Source organism: Scyliorhinus torazame, chromosome 1 (genome assembly GCF_047496885.1).
Source record: "Scyliorhinus torazame isolate Kashiwa2021f chromosome 1, sScyTor2.1, whole genome shotgun sequence".
Classification (NCBI taxonomy): domain Eukaryota; kingdom Metazoa; phylum Chordata; class Chondrichthyes; order Carcharhiniformes; family Scyliorhinidae; genus Scyliorhinus; species Scyliorhinus torazame.
Window position 1 is genome coordinate 330,529,077 of NC_092707.1, and position 22,324 is coordinate 330,551,400.

The 22,324-nt window shown below is 41.1% G+C and overlaps 1 protein-coding gene across 6 annotated transcripts in view; it reads left to right on the top strand.

The window, feature by feature from the left end:
* flvcr1 (FLVCR choline and heme transporter 1) overlaps positions 1 to 21,773 on the top strand; it is a 47,911-nt gene extending 26,138 nt beyond the window's left edge. Inside the window, exons 7-11 of one of the 6 annotated variants that reach the window (XR_011947750.1) lie at positions 8,480 to 8,585; positions 11,182 to 11,293; positions 14,619 to 16,717; positions 18,081 to 18,136; positions 20,376 to 21,773. Coding sequence is in view for 1 of the 6 variants with exons in the window: in XM_072508836.1 (XP_072364937.1) it covers positions 8,480 to 8,585; positions 11,182 to 11,293; positions 18,081 to 18,136; positions 20,376 to 20,453 (352 nt within the window). In the remaining 5 variants the exon portion in view is untranslated. Of the gene's footprint in view, positions 1 to 8,479; positions 8,586 to 11,181; positions 11,294 to 14,618; positions 18,137 to 20,375 lie in introns of all 6 variants that reach the window. The other 5 variants (XR_011947749.1, XR_011947751.1, XR_011947752.1 and 2 more) reach the window with 5 other exon arrangements.
* Positions 21,774 to 22,324: the final 551 nt, after the last annotated feature.

The following is a 22,324-nucleotide window of genomic DNA, read 5'->3' on the forward strand; positions in this document are numbered from 1 at the left end:
TAGGGCATCAGCCCACAGCCCCTCCTCAATCTCTTCCCCCAGCTCTTCTTCCCATTTCCCCTTCAGCTCATCTACCATGATCTCCCCCTCGTCCCTCATTTCCCTGTATATATCCGACACCCTACCATCCCCCACCCATGTCCCTGAGATCACTCTATCTTGAATATCCTGCGTCGGGAGCTGCGGGAATTCCCTCACCTGCTGCCTCGCAAAAGCCCTCAGTTGCATGTATCGAAATTCATTCCCTTGGGGCAACCCATATTTTTCCGTCAGCGCTCCCAGACTCGCAAACGTCCCGTCTACGAACGGATCTCTCAGTTGCACAACCCCAGCTCTGCCATGCTCCAAATCCCCCATCCATTCTCCCCGGGACAAACCTATGGTTATTTCTTATCGGGGACTGCACCGAGGCTCCCGTCCTTCCCCTATGTCGTCTCCACTGCCCCCAAATGTTTAGTGTTACCACCACCACTGGACTTGTGGTGTATTTCTTCGGGGAGAACGGCAACGGCGCCGTCACCATTGCTTTTAGGCTGGTTCCTTTGCAGGACGCCATCTCCAATCTCTTCCATGCCGCTCCCTCCCCTTCTCCCATCCACTTACACACCATTGAGATATTGGCGGCCTAGTAGTATTCACTTAGGCTCGGTAGTGCCAGCCCCCCCCCTATACCTGCTACGCTGCAAGAACCCCCTCCTCACTCTCGGGGTCTTCCCGGCCCACACACAGCTCATGACACTTCTCAATTTTCTTGAAAAAAGCCTTCGTGACTATCACCGGAAGGCACTGAAACACAAAAAGGAATCTCGGGAGGACTACCATTTTGACCGCCTGCACCCTACCCACCAGTGACAGGGGCACCATGTCCCATCTCTTAAAATCCTCCTCCATCTGTTCCACCAATCTTGTTAAATTAAGCCTATGTAAGGTTCCCCAACTCCTGGCTATCTGAATCCCTAAGTACCGGAAATCTCTTGTTACCTTCCTCAGCGGTAAGTCATCTATTCCCCTGCTCTGCTCCCCCGGATGTACCACAAACAACTCACTCTTCCCCATATTCAATTTGTACCCCGAAAATTCCCCAAACTCCCTGAGTGTCTGCATTATCTCAGGCATCCCCTCCACTGGGTCCGCAACATACAGCAATAAATCATCTGCATACAAAGATACCCGGTGATCTTCTCCTCCCCTGAGTACCCTCCTCCACTTCCTGGAGCCCCTCAGTGCTATGGCCAGGGGCTCAATCGCCAATGCAAACAGTAACGGAGACAGGGGACACCCCTGCCTCGTCCCTCTATGAAGACGGAAGTAGTCAGACCTCTGTCTGTTCGTGACCACGCTCGCCACCGGGGCCCCATACAGCAGCTGTACCCATCCAATAAACCCTTCTCCAAAACCAAATCTCCTCAGCACCTCCCACAGATAATCCCACTCCACTCTGTCGAATGCTTTCTCGGCGTCCATCGCCACCACTATCTCCGCCTCCCCCTCTGGTGGGGGCATCATCATTACCCCTAGCAACCTCCGTATGTTTGTGTTCAGCTGTCTCCCCTTAACGAACCCAGTTTGATCCTCGTGGACCACCTCCGGGACACAGTCCTCTATCCTCATCGCCATCACCTTGGCCAAGAGCTTAGCATCTACATTTAAAAGGGAAATGGGCCTGTAGGACCCACACTGCAGCGGGCCTTTTCTTCAAAAGGAGCGATATCGTTGCCTCCGACATAGTTGGGGGCAGCTGCCCCCTTTCCCTGGCCTCATTAAAGGTTCTCGTCAAAAGCGGGGCCAGTAGGTCCATATATTTCCTATAAAATTCCACCGGGAATCCGTCTGGTCCCGGGGCCTTCCCTGCCTGCATGCTCCCAATCCCTTTTACCACCTCCATCTCAGTCTGTGCTCCCAGTCCCGCCCTCTCCTGCTCCTCCACCTTAGGGAATTCCAGCTGATCCAAGAAACACATCATTCCCTCCCCTTCCGGGGGCTGAGCCTTATATAACCTCTCATAAAATGCCTTGAACACCCCGTTCACTCTCTCCGCTCCCCGTTCCATCTCTCCCTCCTCATCTCTCACCCCACCTATCTCCCTCGCTGTTCCCCTCTTCCTCAATTGGTGGGCCAGTAGCCGACTCACCTTCTCTCCATACTCATACTGTACACCCTGTGCTCTCCATACCCATACTGTACACCCTGTGCCCTCCTCCACTGTGCCTCTGCCTTACCCGTGGTCAGCAGGTCAAATTCCACATGTAGCCTTTGTCTTTCCCTGTACAGTCCCTCCTCCGGTGCCTCCGCATATTGCCTGTCCACCCTCAAAAGTTCTTTCAACAATCGCTCCCTTTCTTTACCCTCTTGCTTCCCTTTATGTGCCCTTATGGCTATCAGTTCCCCTTTAACCACCGCCTTCAACGCCTCCCAGAGCACTCCCACCTGAACCTCTCCATTGTCATTAAGCTCCAAGTACCTTTCGATGCACCCCCTCACCCTTAAACATACCCCCTCATCCGCCAATAAGCCCATATCCATTATCCAGAGTAGGTGCTGTTCTTTTTCCTCTCCTACCTCCAGGTCTACCCAATGTGGAGCATGGTCCGAAATGGCTATGGCCGTATATTCCGTCCCTGTCGCCTTCGGAATCAGTGCCCTTCCCAAGACAAAAAAGTCTATCTGTGAGTATACTTTGTGAACATGGGAGAAAAATGAGAACTCCTTACTCCGAGGCCTACTAAATCTCCAGGGGTCTACCCCTCCCATCTGCTCCATGAAGTCCTTGAGCACCCTGGCCGCTGCCGGCTTCCTCCCGGTCCTGGACCTCAACCGGTCCAGCCCTGGATCCAGCACCGTATTGAAGTCTTCCCCCCATTACCAACTTTCCCGCCTCCAGGTCCGGGATACGTCCCAACATACGCCTCATAAAATTTGCATCATCCCCGATCGGGGCGTATACGTTCACCAGAACCACCGCAGCCTCCCCTTGCAATCTGCCACTCACCATCACATATCTACCCCCACTGTCGGCCACTATGGTCTTTGCCTCAAACAGTACCCGTTTCCCCACTAAGATAGCCACCCCCCTGTTCTTCGCATCTAAACCCGAATGAAGCACCTGCCCCACCCATCCTTTACGTAGTCTGACCTGGTCTATCAGTTTCAGATGCGTCTCCTGCAACATAACCACATCTGCCTTTAATTTCTTTAGGTGTGCGAGTACCCATGCCCTTTAAATCGGTCCGTTCAGCCCTCATGTTCCACGTGATCAGCCGGGTTGGGGGGCTCTTTACCCCCCCCCCCCTTGTCGACTAGCCATCCCCTTTTTTAACCCAGCTCATCACCCGGTTCCCACGTACCCGTATATCCCCCCCCCCCCCCCGTCGGCGTCCTCCCGCCTCGACCTCGGAGGTCTTCCCCCTTCTCCTTACCAGCAGCAACCCAGTTTAAACCCCCCCCATCCCCCCTCCGCTAGATCCCCTTCTAGCGTAGTTGCACCCCCCCATGTTGCTCCCAGAAGTCGGCGAACTCTGGCTGACCTCGGCTTCCCCCCTTGTCCTCGACCCCCACTGTGCGAGGCCCCCTCCTTCCTGCGTCCCTGTTCCCGCCATAATTACCATAGCGCGGGAACAAAGCCTGTGTTTCCCACTCGGCCCCGCCCCTAATGGCCGGCGCCCACAGTTCCTCGTACCCCCCCCCCCCCCAACATGGGGAAGAGAGAAAAGTTACAGGATCACAAAATTAACAAATTGATAAATCATCCCCCCCCTTTTCTCGCCCCACATAATCACCCCACCACTTTGTCCCAAAAGCTCTTTCTCTCGCCAGACTATTCCAGCTTCTCGTCCACAATGAATGTCCACGCCTCTTCTGCCGTCTCAAAGTAGTGGTGCTTCCCTTGGTGTGTGACCCACAATCTCGCTGGTTGCAACATTCCAAACTGGATCATCTTTTTGTGAAGCACCGCCTTAGCCCGATTAAAGCTTGCCCTCCTTCTCGCCACCTCCGCACTCCAATCCTGGTATACGCGGATCACCGCGTTCTCCCACCTACAGCTCCGAATTTTCTTCGCCCATCTGAGGACCATCTCTCTGTCATTGTAGCGGAGAAACCTCACCGCTATAGCTCGAGGTATTTCTCCAGCCTTCGGTCTTCTCGCCAGAACTCGATAAGCTCCCTCCACCTCCAAAGGGCCCGCCGGGGCCTCCGATCCCATTAGCGAGTGAAGCATCGTGCTCACATATGTCCCGACGTCCGCCCCTTCTGCGCCTTCGGGAAGACCCAGGACTCTTAAATTCTTCCTCCTCGAATTATTCTCCAGTACTTCCAACCTTTCCACACACCTTTTGTGCTGTGCCTCGTGCGTCTCTGTCTTCACCACCAGGCCCTGTATTTCATCTTCGTTTTCAGCAGCCTTTGCCTTCACGACCCGAAGCTCCAGCTCTTGGGTCCTCTGTTCCTCCTTTAGCCCTTCAATCGCCTGTAATATCGGGGCCAACAGCTCCTTCTTCAGCTCTTCCACACAGCGCCGCAGGAACTCTTGTTGGTCCGGGCCCCATAACAAACGGCCACCTTCCGACGCCATCTTGCTTTGAGCTTGCCTTCCTTGCCGCTGCTCCAGAGGATCCTCCGCAATCGGGCCGCTATCCTTTCCCTTATTCATGCGTGTCCGTGGGGATTCCCTTCTGGTTTACCGCACAGTGTTTTTGGCCGTTTAAATTGCCGGTGGAGCTCCTATTAAGAGCCCAAAAGTCCGTTCCAACGGGAGCTGCCGAAACGTGCGACTTAGCTGGTCATCGCCGCACCCGGAAGTCAATAAAAAGGAAACTTAATTGACATCCTAGATAATAAAATAGAACTTGGAACCATAACTTAGAACCTTTTTTAACCATTTTGAATCGGTGCATCTATTAATAAACAAAACTTAGTACTGCACTTAGAAATAAATTGTAATACCAATTATGACCCCCTCTCCAATTTAAATGTAACAGCGTAACTGGCTATAGTTTTGCTGTTGGCTTTCGTTTTGATGATTGTTGGCCCTGCTGTAGCAGTCACACTGAGTCACAACATTTCAAAGATCACAGAATTTACAATGCAGAAGGCGGCCATTCGGCCCATCGAATCTGCACCGGCCCTTGGAAAGAGCACCCTACTTAACCCCACACTTCCACCCTATCCCAGTAACCCCACCTAACCTTTTTGGACACTAAGGGCAATTTAGCATTTCAAATCCACCTAACCTGCACACCTTTGGACTGTGGGAGGAAACCGGAGCACCTGAGGAAACCCATGCAGACACGGGGAGGACGTGCAGACTCTGCACAGACAGTGACCCAGCCGGGAATTGAACCTGGGACCCTGGAGCTGTGAAGCTACTGTGCTACCGTGCTGCCCTTTGTTACCATGCTGCCCTCATTTGTATTCAAGTAACATTTTGTTTTTATACAATACATGGGACATCCATATTTTCTTTAATGCTGCATTGAGGGTGAAAAATGGGACATTCCAGGATTATTATTAGCTGCTTAGCAGTTATTTTCATTTCATTTATACAGCCGAATCAGTCAAATCAATAAAACTCAATTAATTAAGTATCATTTATGTGGGAATGAGCTTGCCCATTGAACCCTCCATTGAGTTGTAATGGAATCTTTATCAAGTTTATTTGTGACAATGTATCCGCTTTTTACTGTTCTTTAATACCTGTTAGGGACATAATGTTTTTTAAAATGTTTGTAGGTGGCCCAGTGGTGTACTAACATGTTGCGCCACAGAGTAATGGACATGGGTTCACCGCGCGATTCCTTGTATGGTGAGTTCTTGATCTCAACCAGTTAGTCTAAGGGAGGGACTTCCCCAGAGCAAGGGAGGGAAGTCACCTGCACACCTCCGAACAGCTGGTTCAAGAGCACTATTAACAAAAGCTTGGGAAGAGGTGGCCACCCCACCTTAATTAAGGAAAATCTATGCCATGCAGGTTGAGAAAATAAGTCTCAGAGCTGAATGGAGTAATTAGATTCCTGCCCTAGCTTTGAACTCTTGAGAAGGTTTGACTTTCTCATTCAGAGGTGAGCATACCAAGTTAATGAATTGTGTCTACAGCGCACATTTACTGAGAGCTGGGTACATTGGAGCAGTTACCCTTACAGTTGTCTGTAAGAGTTTGTCAGCTAAAGCTCCAGGACCATGCAATAAGTAAGAAATAAAAATATTCCTTTTACAGTGGTTTTATTAACCTGTTGAAAATTTGTTCCTTTCCACTTCTAGAATGTAAAATATAAGTTAATAGTTGTGAACATAGTATATGTTGTTGCTAGTTTCAGTTTACTTACGAAGTGAATGAGATTCTTCATGATGTTCCCTCTACTGTAGGATGAAGTAATGTATTTTGTTTGTTGCTTTTGATTGATAATCACTAAATTTACTTCACTGACTATTCAATGAAATGTAGATTGAATAGATTTGTTTGCACTCGATTAGTGTAACCTATTATTTCTAATGTGACATGTCTAAAATACCATATGATGTACAATTAATTAACTGCACTGTTAAATTATGAACTATCAGTTTTCCAACCTTTTCCTTCATGTGGTGCCCTATTTGTAGTGGTGAACAAGAGCTGAATAAGCACGCAGTTTGGTCGTCTTGGTGACTATAAACCACACAAGCGAAAAAGACGATTCACTGGAAGCTCACTTCAGTACGTGCCCAAAAATCGAAGGGGTCAGACATCACTTGATGTTTTTCTCTTTTTTTTTAAAGCCACTTTATTTTTGTCAGTTTAACTGTCCTGTGCTCCTTGTAGTGCAGGTCTGTCAGAATCTGGAGGTACATAGCATGTTTCATATATAGTTTTTTTTTAAATCAGTACTTTTTCTAATAGAACTTGAGCACTCTTGTGGAGGATGCTGGTAAAAGTACTGACACCGAAGTAACTTGTGAGTTATGCTGCAAATATCGCAGTTGTACCGAAAAGAGATTTGAATGGTACATAAATTTAGTTGTTTCAGCAAGGTAATATAGATGTTAGTATCTAGAAGCTTCATTTCAGCAGTGAGTCAAATCCATGTGTTGTCCTTTCCCAAGAAAGGTGGTTTTACCGCAAATGTTATTTGCTTTCTGCTGGACTTTGAGAGCAGCATTGAGGTTCCTTGCATGGGTTTGATTTCTATGGCTACTTTATAGTATCCCTTTGTTATCCAAATATTAATCCTTAACGGATTAATTCTTGCCTCAGGTGTAGGAATAAATTGATCTGACCCAAACACAGATTTCTAATATGAGGGGAAAATAACCGTGTAAATTCAGGCATAAGAAAGGGATATGCACCAGGAAATGTTTATCGTATAACTGATAATTTAGGGATGATATGCAACTCTTCCCCACCCCTTCCTCTAATGCCAATCTTATTCTTTCTCCATCTATCTGGCTAGGTTTGCGATTTAAAACCAACCAAGGCTGCTATTACAGTCTTGTCCTAAATTAAGTTATTTTGACCATACTATTTCAGTTATTGATGCCTGCATGTCAATATCATTGACTTAATAATTTGGGAACAAATGGGAAAATCTGAAGGCATACAGTGCAGGGAGGAATGAATAGTGGGTATCGGCGTCCACTTGAAATTCCCGAGTCAAATTTGGATGTGTATTACACTGTAGTTAGATATTTTTTTAATTGTAGGAAGATAAATTTTGAATTTGAGAGTAAATTAATTAAAGAAAAGGAAAATAGCTTTGTTTATATTACTTGCATACTGGACTGGAAAAGTTCAGTACAAACACAATTTAAAGAAGTGTTTGCACATTAATGCAAGCAACAAGGTTTAACTACAGTAAATTCTCTCCCACATAAACCCAAAACAAGGCAGTTTGTTTGAATATGCAGCAGAAATTGTAGTTCATGCTGGTCTAGGACATTTATTTTCTCTAATTTGAAGCAAAATCTAACTATTGCAACAATATTCTAAGATGCATAAATAGATTATGCTCCAAGTGGGGTTTCTATGGGATTGTATGTAAAGGTTTTAGTCTACAAGTTATTGTGGGCTTTTATATCAACTTACATGGCAAATGCGCCTATTATACTAACTAAATTATTTGATGGTCTACACATTGTGCATTTGCAACTCTTGGGGGTGAACTTGTAAAATCTGAAAAATAACTCCATGTTTCAATGCTAGATCTATCTTTTTGGCTACATTTTTTTATAACTTACACTAAAAATCCTAGATCTGCTAAATATTGGAATCCAAATTATAAACATTCATGCCCATTAGAATATTATAAGCATTTATAAATCTTTATAAAATAGTTGAAAGTATTTTTGTATATGAATAAAATGTTTTGCATTTACTCAACATTTCACAGCTGATATTAAAACTGGACAATTTGAAAGTTCACAGTCGTCAAAGGATTCAAAAAATGGTTTGACATTGGTTATTGGTTGTGTTCCCTGTGCAAAGTGACTAAATACATTTTTATATTTTCAGTTTTTTCATGACTGGTTATCTTCCATTGGGCTTTGAATTTGGTGTAGAAATAACCTATCCAGAACCCGAGGGGACATCATCTGGACTTCTCAATGCATCTGCACAGGTAAGAGGTTAAAACGGCCATTATGTTTGTAACAGGAGGGCCATTAAAGTTAGTTGATTATCTTGATAAAATAAGTACCTTTATAATTGGTAAATAAGCAAATGAACAATATAATTCTTGCTTTCTAGTCATTTTAGTTTGTTTCAACACTGAATGATGTGGTGTGATTGTAGTACACAATAGCTTAATTGCAGTGTTAATGTAAGCCTACTTGTGATACTAATAGAAGATTATCAATTATGTGAGATCTGCAACATCAGGTATGCAATGTTAAATATATTCTGTTCTGTCTTAACTGTGAGACGTATTAATATGTTGTGCTAAATTAGGTTTGGCCAACTTCAGTTTCAAATTTTTTCCCCCACTCGGTGCTGTTGAGCAATGAATTATAAAAAATATATTGGCTCACACCTAAAGTTTTTTTTAAAATCCGCCAAATGCAGAACAGTGGTTTGGCACAACATTAAACATGAATTTTTTTTAAGCCTGATTTATGAAAAGAGGCAAATTATTGCACAAAAGCAATACGTTCCTAATTTTTAAAAAAATAAATGAACATGATTATTATGGGGTCGGTGTGTTTGTACCCGGCTCACACTCAGTCTCGGGATGCTCACTCACCCACTGTGAGTGTGTTGATGTTTGTGGGGTGAGTCTGAATGAGAGCCTTGAGATTGGAATGAACCAGACACAGACACCTGCTCTCCTGTCTCCCGCGCGCATGCATCCACTCGCACGCAGTTGGGCCTTGCCCTCCCCTTCGCATGCAGTAAGGCCCTCCCCTCCCCCTCACATGGTGTGCCCCCGCCCCTAGAGTTTTAGCATCTAATTAAAACCTGATGGAATGGGACTTCACACTTGTATTGTTCTCATTGTGTGGCATTTGGCAATTATATTGTTTAAGTACGCAGCACACCATAGGGAATTGACATGCTATGTAACTGGATTTTTTTTCCTACTCTGGACTATATTTGTGTAGTTGCTGATAGAACCCCCAGGTGTGACTTCATAAATGTTTACATGCGTGAGGGTGCAATATTGTAAAATATAATCTTTATTATTGTCACAAGTAGGCTTACATTAACTCTGCAATGAAGATACTGTGAAAATCTCCTAGTCTCCACACTCCGGCACCTGTTAGAGTGCACTGAGGGAGAATTCAGAATGTCTAATTCACCTAACGAGCACATCTTTTGGGACTTGTGGGAGGAAACCTGTGCAGACTCCACACACGGTGACCCAAGCCAGGAATTGAACCTGCAGTTGTGAAGCAAGAGTGCTAACCACTATGCTACCTCAGTGTACCCGAAGAGGCACCGGAGTGTGGTGCCAAGGGAATTTTCACAGTATCTTCATTGCAGAGTTAAACCCAAATAGACTGGAAACTTGAGAATCAAACATTGGAACTTCCTTGATTGCAAAGGGATAAGTCACAGCACTCACTCTGTATTGGGCCTCTTGGCCTCATTTACACAATCCTAATGAGCTGCCTGCTAGCTACCAAAATTAATGGTGGAGTAGATTTAAATTTTGGGCTGCTGCATCACCCGGGTGGGGAGGGGTGCAGATGACTGTGGGGGATAGGCAAGGGGGAGTATGCAAGGATCTGCAATAGTCTTGCACTGCAGTGGGTATGCTCCTCCCAACAAATCTAACTTCAGATGCTGGAGCACAGAATCCAGGATTGTGTTCCAGAAGCAATACTGAAGGAACACTGCATTGTCAGAGGTACATTTAGAGCCCTGCCTGCTCCCATCAAGTGAGTTAAAAGATTCATGACGTTGTTCTAAGAATAGGAGAATTCTCCTGACCAACATTTTTTCCTCAACCAGTGTCACTAAACCCTGTTAGTCTTGCACTATCTCAATGTGGCAGCATGCTGTGTGAAAATTGATTGCTGCATTTCCTACATTACGAGTAGAGACTAAATTATTTAGTCCATTGGGTGTCCTGAAGTCATGAAAAACGCTTCATGAAAGCTCTTCCTTTCTTTCATTTCTGGTGGCAACCTTCAAAGGATGTCTGATGTTAGGCCATGTGTAAATACAAAGTGCACATTTAAGGCAATAGCCTGTGCCTTCCTGCTGCCTTTAGGTGGGTGCTATATTTATGGCACCAGAGCGTGCATGTCATTACCAGTCAAAGTAGACTTTCCAGGCTTTAGCGTATCTGGTACTTACTAACAAATGCTAATTTTATACCTCATGGGATTGACAAATCGCATTGTGTATGCTTGTTTTAAAAAATATATATATGTTAAATGGGACTAACTTCGTTGGTTGTTTGAAGTGAAGTAAGACTAATTATTAAGTTGCAGTTGTGGATTTAGAATGATACATTTGGTATTAGGGGCACAACATAGTCTTGCCCCTCTGGTTCTTGTTCTGTGTTGTATGGCAATACGTGCTAACGTTGTATATGCTGATACCCTGAGGAAATAATTGTTTTTTGGTAAGATGCAATAGAGTTATTTGCCAGCATTAGTACATCTTTAATAAGCACTTTAGTGAGGTATTGTCGGGGAATTGTGGAACTGCTCATTCCTTCTGGAAGAACCTGGACAGTTATTTCAATTTTGAGTTTTATATAATTGCAGCTATTTGGAATTGTGTTCACGTTGGCCCAAGGAAAGTTGAAAGCAAATTATGGCACATTAACAGGAAATCTCTTTCTTTGTTCTTGGATCTTTGTGGGAATCATTCTTACAGGTAATTAGTGGCTTTTACTATTTGAAAATTGTTGTGTAATACATTTTTGTCTGAGGGAAGCAGCGCCTTAATCTGTCAATCGTATAAAACGTATTATGGAACAAGAAAAAGGCTGTTCAGCCCATCAAAAGGCCATTCCCTCCACAGATCTTGTACGTTCTCTCCTATTCAGGACCACTCAGCCCCATCAATCTTAAGAAGGAGGCAGCCAACAACTGATAAACTCCAAGAAGAAAAAGCTCTGAAATTTTACTCAGATCCACTCTGTTCTTGCTCTTTTTATCTTTCCACAAGCCACTCCTCCTGGCCTCCCACATGAAGGGTAATGAAGCAAAATCTCTGGATCATTCCAATCCTGCAATGTGCACTACTCAATGCCGACTAGCTCCACTTAGTCTCTGTTGTGCTTAGAACCTTCACAATGGTTCTTTAAATATATTTATCTGACTTTTTAAAAGAGTGAACCACTTTTGCTGCGAACCTACGTATGGAGAAGGGAGAGAAAGATGCTTTTCTTCAATCTCTTAGTCAGCTTCGAGGGTTGCTAATTTCCTTTTACTTTCATGATAGTCCATGTTCAGGAATAGTTTTCTCTTTGCAACTTAGGGCCCCAAGTCTCCCAGTTATCTTCATTGCCCTATGAACATCTTGCAGTGCATCAGGGTCATTTATGTGCAATGTTCCCAGTGAGATTTCATCAGTAAGTTACACTGGACCAAACAAACCTTATTTCAGTTTAGTTATTTGAGCTACTATTGGTAGTTTGACTAACTGGTAAGAGCTTTGCATTAGCTGAATTTTTTCAGAGAAAAGTTAGTCTCCACCTAAATTCCTTTCCATAATTCATAATGCACATTTCTTACGCGCGCAAGCCAAGTATTACCTGTTCTAGCTTGTCCATCTGATTTTCCTTCCACGGTCACTTTAAACCACCTAGATTTCTTGAAATGCTTTCAATCTGCTGTTTGACTATTTTCATGGCATTGTCAACAAAATTTAAAATCATCCCGATCATGTTAAATAGCACAGCAGGGAAGTCAAAACAGTCTACTGCATAATGTCTCTCCGATTCATCTTTTTTCTATCATTGGCAATCGTCACTCTTATTCTTGGTCAATTTGTGTTAATTTTCAAGAAATGAAGTCAGTCTCTTCCCATTTGGAACTTGTATCCAATGTTTCCTGAAGATTCAAATAATCACCGGACCTTCCCTTTCTCAATTTAATTACAACCTTAACTAATTTCATATTTATGGGGCATAACCTATTGCTTGTAAAACCATATTGATTACTCTTTAATGCCCCATTAAAATCATCATGCTTCTGTCCCCATCTAGCCACTGCATGGAGCTCATGCAGTGGTAGATATATTAGTGTCTTATGGCTTAATCTTTGATTGTTCTAGGGAGTATCATTTAACATGTGCCTTTCTGATCATGTTTACGTGAGATTTTTTAAGCAATTTGACTGTTCCTGGAATTTGTCTAGTTTTTTTGAATGGCGAATGACATGAATATTAATACTAAGGTCATTAATTGACCTGTCTATCCAGCCTTGCACAAGAACCTACCAACTTATTTCTTCGAATTGCGTTAGGTTATTTTGCATTTTTCTAACTGCTATCTTCAGTCTTCATTTCCATTATTATGGAAGTATGGTTTCTATTTCATTAGTTGTTTCTTGCTGTTTGACAACACATTTTCTTTTAATGCTCCTTATTCAAGTACTGTAATATCGGGTTCCAGTTTTTCTCCTAGGAATTAACTTTTCTTTTTAACTTCTCCCTTTACTCCATTATGGAGGAATTCAGTCCAAGTTCACTACTCGTGCCCAACTTAATTAGGATATCAAGTGCACTTATTCCCAAGTGTTTCACACCTTTCTAGATTTATTAGTCATTTCTGATGGATTGATGAATCTGCATCTATTTCTAGATCTACTGCAGTACTGCTTCCCATGTTAAGAAAAGTAACTTAACTGTATCTATGAAATTGTTCATCCCCTTCCATTCAGTTAACCCTAGATTGCCCCAGGGTATCTAACTCTTCCATTTTAATAGTTTTATTTACCGAAGCGTCTGAACATCTTTCATCACTTGATTATTGTGCTTTTATTAATTTCTGCCCTTTATTGGTTTTGCCAATAGATTGTTGCATTCATTCCGTGATACCTGTAGTTGTTTTATCATCACTCAGTAACACTGGCTGTCTGCCTAGTTTTATCATTCAGAAACATTCCATCATTGTAGCTTCATCTCTTGCGAATCATGTGTTTGCAGCTGTGATTTTATGCATTTTTATTAACTGCATATCTAACCTACTTCAATTATTTATTTTTGTTAAATGCAAAAGCATTTATTTTTTCTACCTGGTTGTGTGGTCATTCTCTTCCCCCCCCCCCCCCCAAAAAAGTCAGTTCCCTTCAGGACAAAAACAATCACTGAACTAAGGTATCCTGCCTGTTTGTACCCTGGGTGACTCACATTACACTCTCATTGTTCTCTCTTGTTTCTGATACTTTCTAACTTTTTTTCTTCTCTACAAGATCTCTGGTTCAACTTTACTCCTTTAATGGAACATCAACCCTTATTTCTTTGGCCCTTTTGCTCCTGGCAAATTATGTCCTGCACTTGATATTCATACACAAATCACTTTTATATACTACACTTCCTGTTAAAATGGCAAGAATTAACTGATGTGCCATTAAATCATCTGTACCATTTTGCTCTGACATGCTTTCATTGATTCAACAATGAGGCAACGTGCACTTTCTTTCACGCTTTTACTGAGGAATTTGGTAGTTTCTACCTGCTAGATGTCTGCGTAACTTGCAGTTCTTCCATCATTTTACTTGTAGATCTCACTCAACTCCTGTCATTTAACTTTCTTTTTACAAAATATTTGTTCATAACACGATCCCTACACCCAAAATGTCTCTTACTTGTATTTATCTGTCACATTCATCCTTTTTAAGTAATAGGTATGCCTTAAGAATCTACTGTGTTTCATCCTATTTTGATTCTCTGGTATCCCTGGAGGTTCCATATTCAGCTTCCTTTATTTTTGGATTTCTTAAGTTCCAGTATTGTCTGTCAGCAACTTCATTTTGAAAATCCTTGCTGCACTCATTGGGCTTTTACTCACTGGGGGGAAAAAGCTGCAGCTAATCTTGAACTTTGCAAACTCAAAACTTAGATCTGTGTACCTTCAAAGTTTGTTGATAAAAATATTCAACTGACTGTAACTGTAAACATTGTGCACACTCTCCACCCAAAATATTGTATATTCTTAACCAATTTACCCAGTTTTTTTCCTAATAAATCGCAGAGCTCCTTTTACCAGCTGCTCCTCTCTCCAGCACAGGAAGTATATAGCCAGTTCAACAAACTACAGGTACTAAGTTTTGATTGTATGTTGAGTACTGTAAATACATATAGTAAACTACAGTAGGTTTTCACAGCATTTATGCAAAATCTATATCAGCTAGGTGAATCAGTTAATTAGATAGTTGTATGCAAGTTATTAGTAGCGGATAGTGAGAGAGTTTTGAGACAGGGGATCAAACAATAGTTGGAACTCGAGACCGTGAAAAGACCGTCTTATTTTTGGAGAATAATGTTAGATCCTGTTCTTGAAGTACATGGCTGAAGAATGAAATTCAGAGAAAATAAGTTTAGAAAACGTCACTCCATATTCCTTGAAATGCTGGTGGAATAGATCACTGAAGAACTTTTGACAAAACTGGAAAGAGACCAACTTCCTTATAGCGATATAAACGGCCTGCAACCCAACGTGCTCTTCTGGTCATCCAGATGCAGCTCTGGGTGTATAAACCAACATCTCACCTTTCTTGAAATTTAGACAAGATGTGAGAGCAAGAGGCCCTATGCAATAGTTGAGATTCCATAATGATGAGTTGCTCTCCTATGGGAGGCTGCTACCGGTTGTCCCAAGACTGAAGTTGTGCACAAATACTCAACTAAGTATACTGACACCAACAGAACTTCTTGATTGTTTTGCAACTTTCTAACAGATTTCCAGTATCTTCTCTATACAGTGCGTGAATATTAAAATGCTGATCACTCTTCTGTCACTTGAAATAAAGGCATGTGGCAAAACATGGTGGCTATCAAGTGGCGGTAAGAAAAAAGCAGTGGTAAGGACAGAAGTTCACTTAATGGATAAATGTGAATGGAAAGCTCAATGAAAGGGAGACAGAATAATGTAAATTATAAAGACAGGTGGAGCACTTTTCAAAACTTAACTCCTTTTCAGAGACATTGTGATATTCATAAATTATTACGCCTTCATTCTTGCAGTTTGACATCCTGTGAACTCTTGTGTGTTCTGAAACATTGAGACACACTCAGTTCTTGTTTGGTTTACTGACATGTTTGTATTAACAAGTCAATTGTGAAGCTAGTCTGTTTAGGTTTTAGGCAAGGAATATAACCAGTCTACATGAACGAACCAAGATTGTGACTGTCCATGGAAAATCGTGTACAGGGTAAGGCGGCGTTATGCTGCTGCTAGTAACAGAAACCATCGTGTAACCAGAAACAATTCTGATGGGGATTTGATGGTGCTGTGGATTGGAACACTGTCCTCTCACCTCTGGGACATGTGTTGAAATAAGGCTGAATGTATGGAATGAAAGCCTCCTTTTGGTTTTAAAGACGTTAAATGATGTGAATCCTGTATGCACATAATTCCACAGCACAAGGCTGCCTGTATACTTGACACCAGTCAGCAACCTGACTCTTGAGGCTATAAAAAAAGCTGAAGAGGAAAATCGCACTGGTGTTCTGAGGTTGCTGTTAAGACACTTGTTGGGGCAGTTTAAAGGGAGTTTTACTCTGCATCTGACCAATACTTGACCTTGGCAGGAGTGCATGATGCTGGCTGGGGATGATAAAAATGAGTTTCTAACTCTAACTTTACTTACTAGCACAAAGAAACCCTGATCATCTGACCTGCTATGAACACTATTCTGTACACTTCAAAACAAGATAGTGTCAGTTTATTTTTTTGTTTCTCCAGCAGAAGGTTCATACTCTAGTCTGTCCACCCTCTGATGTGGAAAAGTGACAATTTTTTTCCTCCAGCCACTAGACATGGTATGCAACTGTTGTTGTTACAGGTAATGAATCTGTAGGGATATGGCTTAAAAGTGAAATGTCTTTCTTTTAAAATCCCTTTCCATGTTAAATGTGCACACAGTTACTGAGGGCAGTTGGGAAAACTGCATATGTTATCAAAGTCACAGATTCTTCTAACAACTATAAAATCTAGTGGGTAGCATTTACTGCATGCACAAATAATCCTTTGATTAAACTTTAGTTTAAAGCATAAACTTGAAAAAAGAGCGGAGCCACTGCACAACTGCCATAACTCAAATCTACACACACTCCGCATCAGTCATGCAGGTATAATATGGTTAATTAGCTTCTGTACTTGAGATTGGATGTAGTTTTTAATCCACACTGAATGGACAAGAAGGAATAGCTGGGAGTGATTGAGGCAATAATTTATTTGTAGTTTTTCATAAATTACAACATAAATCTCATAGCTTCTTAAGTCATCCACCAATCAATTCTTTGTAACACTTTAAACTTCTCAACCAGCACTCTGCAATGTTTTGTATCTCTCATAAGCAGCTATCAAAATAACTGGTGCTGCATGTGATGGATGATGATAATGCCAGTGTCTGTTGAGGCCAATTTCAACAGCAGGAAGTATACTTGTATTGTAGTTGCATCAAATGTTAGTACTATGAGGACACTCCACAAGCAATTCTCCCTTCATTCTTCGCAACTCGTGCTCCAAACACGCATCTTGGGCTGTTATTGTGAAAAATGGAACTGACCTGCATGATAGTACCAGTTAACAGCTCTAGAAATAAGCACTTGTAAATGTTTTAAAGTTCTTGTATAATTCAAAACGTACACTTGAGAGCCTCTAGTTTGCGGAAAATAATCCAACAATCTCAGGCAATTTTAAATCACACCGTGGCACTGAGCATGTGTTTTTGTGGCAGCTGTTGCACAATTTTATTTTGATACACCTTCATATTCTTTTATATGGCCTTGCAATCACTCCCTTCTATTGGTGACTTCTAATATATGCTGGACATTTTTATTTCTAAATTGGTTAGTCTTATTTCAGCCAGTGTTCTGTCTGGAAGCTGTGTGAGGTAAGGACTCTGCAAAACTGTAAAGTCAATACTTATTGTTGCGTGTGTGGTGCTGCTATTCGATTAAATTAAAATACATTCCTTGTCAGCAATTTTTTTTTGGTAAAAGAAAGGGTGACAGAAGCTGATTGCAAATTATTTGTTCCTTGCTGGTTTCTGTGAAAAATTGACACAATTGTGTAACATCCACAAAGATATTGAGGCAAATGTAATTGATTACAATGGAATTGTCATAACAAGAACAACTCCTGTTTAAAGAATATAAATGAGACGTGTTTCAATAATACTTCTCTAATGTTACTTCTAATAACCAGAAATGCTTTGTAACATATTAGTTTGTATGATGGAAACTATGAAAATCTTCATTTTAAGTTGTGCATTTTTGAAAGTTTCGTATTTTCATGGTTTAAAAAGTTGTGAAATAGAGTTTGCTGTACCAAATGTTATAAAATGTTATGGTTTAATTGACTATGTAAGTAAACTAACCAATCTTCTTTTAGAAGGTTGAAAGTGTTCACTTTCATAGGTCCCATTGCTGATAAAAATGTGCATATAACAGGAAATAGATTGTTTCATCATTTCTATTTTCTTTACAGTTTTCATAAAATCAGACTTAAGAAGACAACGAGCAAACTTAGCTGCAGGTGCACAGGTAGGTTGATCAATATTCAGTTTCACTTGTGGAAAAGGATAATGGAGTATTTGTTTGATAAACATCTTATGGATGAGGATCCAAGAGTTTAGGTTCCTACCATCCACCTATAAGAAAAGTGATCCTTGAATTGTGAATCGCCACAAGTTGCTGGCTGATTTGCACTGTTTGTCATTAACTTTGCAAAAATCGAACCTTACATTTGTGATTTTCATGGATGTTGCTACATTTGAACAAGAATTGTTCATTAAACTCACCACAAATCAGCACAAGTACTGGTTTGATGATGTGATAATTATTAATGACTAATCATTCACTCTTGCCCAGAAAGTAAAGTTTTAAAGGTGACATCTCATTTCTTAAATTTTGAATTGTTTTAGGTAATTTTGAAATGTCAAATTTTCCTTTTTGCTTTTTTTTTTCTCTTTCAATTTCTATACCAACCGAGGTCACTGCTGAGGGGCAGCAGTGCTAACCTCTGCCACCATGCTGCCATAAATGATAAGTCACTCCAAATCCCTGATTTGAAATTGAATTAACCCACTGACATTGGACCATATGCTCAGCCCTATCTTTATTACTGAGACAATTCTTTTCCAAGATATGACCAACACTGCTGTTGACTGTATAAAAAAACAACTTCAGTATACACAATGAAGACAATTTCAAACTGGCTAGCCAATTGACAACCGTCCAAGCTTAATTCTTGGAAACGCAAAGAACACACCTAAAATGCATAGCCATCCAACTATAAATTTGAACATGGTGGATACCAACAGAAATCTGAATACACTGGCCTTCCACTTCTTCGTAGCGTAAGGAATCTGGGATCATTCCCTTAACAGATATAAACTGCAGAGGAATTTCCATGGTGCGTGAGTAGTCCTTAACTTGTTAGCCACATCGGGCAGCACGGTGGCGCAGTGGGTTAGCCCTGCAGCCTCACTGCGCCGAGGTCCCAGGTTCGATCCCTGCTCTGGTACACTGTCCGTGTGGAGTTTGCACATTCTCCCCATGTTTGCGTGGGTTTCGCCCCCACAACCCAAAGATGTGCAGGTTAGATGGATTGGCCACGCTAAATTGCTCATGAATTGGAAAAAATCAATTGGGTACTCTAAATTTATATTTAAAAAAACAAACTTGTTAGCCACCTCAATAGATTGGCGAAGTAACGAATAATTTATCCACACGGACCATGAAGATCCCTGTTCAATGATAGAGCTAGTTACAATGAAGGGAAATTTCTTGATCCTAATCTCCATGCTGGAAATTTGTTGAAGTGAAAAGCTGATTCAAGGCCCTATTAGCCGAACGCAGTAGACCTCCGGATTCACGTGCAATACCAAACCAGAATCTTAGACGAGGATTCCAACCTAACGTTCAAAACCTATCCCTTAAATGCCTACAAAAAACTCTAGCCCTCAAAGTTCAATGCATGGTTGATTAACACTGCTGACCGTGTAGGTGTCTTAGCCTCCAATTTAAATAATTCAAGAATCATAGCAGCAGGGAATCTTATTAGTGGACCTGCCATATGTGTCCAACTTCCATTTGGTAAAGTTAATTTGCTTTCAATGGGCATCCTCTCTTGGCAGGTGATGTGGATTGGTTTACTGAAAATAGCACAAGTTCACCTCTGCACCCAGTTGTTCAATGTTTTCCAAGATGACTCCTTGCAAAATGTATTCACTATCTTTAATTGGAATGTCCTGTCTTCAAATAATATTGCTTTGATATTGCCTATTAATCTTGAGTGTGCTGTTTTGATCTGGATATCTAGTGATAGTACAGAATCTTTCATGGAACCATAGAATCCCTATAGTGCAGAAGGACACTATTAAATAGTTTCAAGAAGGAGATAGACATATTTCTGATTTTGGAAAACAGATTAAAGGGATATGGGGAACAGGGAGGGAGGTGGATTTGAGATCAGGAAGAAATAAACCTTGATCCGATTGAATGACGGAGCAGGTTTGAAGAGCTAAATTGCCTACTCCGAATTTCTGTGCACTTTGTAGGCAAAGCTAGAAATGGAAGCATATACTCAATGGAAAAAATGGAAGAATAGTGGTGAACAAGACCATCAGAATTAAATGTACACAACTTAAATGTGTCAAGTGAAGGAGCTAATGCCATATAAAATAGCAACCAACACTTTAAATTTAAAAGTATGAAAACTTGTTTATGAACATTCAACAGTGGCAACTGTCAAGTTACATGGTATTTTTTTTTTCTCCAGCTTGCCGTTCGAGATTCACTAGAAAAAGTTTCGACTTCACAAAATGAACTACGAGCACCAGCAGAAACTTCAATCTGATTATAATGGGAGAATGGATAGCAGTGGTACAACGCACAACTAGTACATAGCACTGAATAAAATATGAACAGCTGCTAAGGGTGCAATGGTTAGAAAACTGTGATAATTTATTAACGGTGACCAATATTTATTAGAAGTTCTTAATAATTGACTCATTTTAACAGGTTTCAAGAGCATTACATTGTTGTATCCCAGTAACTGGATCAGGTTTACATTTTAAGTGTAAAAAGCCTGCTAATCTGAACATCATTTTCATTCCTGCATATCTTTTTGCTGTCTGAATGTCATTTTTAATGTGTTCAGTATTTTTCCAGGTGAAGCACACAGAATTTTCAACATTATTCTGGGGCAAGTTGATCTTGTGATTTTTGTTAGTTATTGCTCTTGGGCATGTTGAATGAGTATCAAGAACTGGTCAGTGTTTTGTAAAGTATTCTGTGGATTGAATCCTCCACAAAGTAAACTTTCTAGCCGCCTTAACATTCAAAGAGAAGCTATTTTTTTTTAGTTAAATTGTGTATAAATGACGTGCACAATTTGTAACATTGTAAAAGCAATTTCAATGGAAATGCACTTGATTCTTGTTAAATAGTCAAAACTGTATGTGCTTAGCAAGTAGCTTGCACAGATTTGATAGGTTTTATATATATATATCTGCAGTGAGTTACAATTTTTGATCTGTAATGAAATGCTACAGATGTCTATGTATGTAAGGATGCTAGTGGACAGAAATAATTTGCACTTAAATCTATTAAATTCACAGGAATACAGTAGATTTAAGATTCACAAATTATGTTCTATCTTGAACTTCATGTGAAGCTAGAGAGTTAAAAAGTGTACAGTTTGTTGTCCAGTGCAGTTTATGTACTGTAAACCCCCAAGGGGTGGGGGGAACAAATATCTGTTCATCAAAATAGATGTGCCTTTAATATTGATATGAGAAGATGTAACAGATTTCAAATGTGTTAGATGCATTGAATTCTAAGAACTGTGTTACGGTCCAAATGATCAAACTCATGCAAGATCATTAGTCCCTAGAAGCTGGATGGTACTGTATATATTGACAACGTAGAACCAAAGGTATTTTTTCCCTTTCCTCTTCTCATCAGTGCTAACCTGAACAATTCTATGTTTTTGTCCAATTGCAAAGACTCTTAGTTCTCTTATTGCTACCAGGTGATGCTGTCAATTTATAAACCAGTCACTGTGGAAGTTGACATTGTAGTTATTTTGGTTTAAGTTTTACATATCTGTATATAATTGTAAAGATTTTCTTCCAAGTGATTTTAATACACAATGAAATTTTTATTTTGCATACAATGATTTGTTGTGGGTTTTTTTTCTCCCTCTCTTCCCCAGATAGCTTAGCTGAAATCAGGAATTGGTTATGTAGAGAATTGTAGTGTCCTGTCTACAGTCCACCATTGTGCAGTACAGCTTATGATTGCACCTATGTGTGTCAGAGTGTTTTCATGTTTATTTTTTTTTGCCTGAGAGCAGGTCGGTTACACTTAAAAAGACAATCCATTTTTTCTCTGTTGGTGACCTTGCTGTGAAGTATGAACTGCATGTTGAATTTATGCAGTCTAAGCCAATTTTTAAAAGTATTTTGAAGCTGCTTCATACTAATATGTCATGATGAATGCATTTTAGGAAAAACATACTGTCCTGGTTAAAATTTCAATTGAAATTTAAAAAAAATTAACTTTAGACACAGACACCAACATTTTAGTAGCCATTTATATTTATGCCCCTCGTGGCAATAAATTGTCCATTAAATATTAGTAGTTCTGTAATCTCACTTGCAGGGGATAGCTGGTGTACATTACTGCATTGTCCTTTCATCACCTGGATTCCAATCATACCCAGTC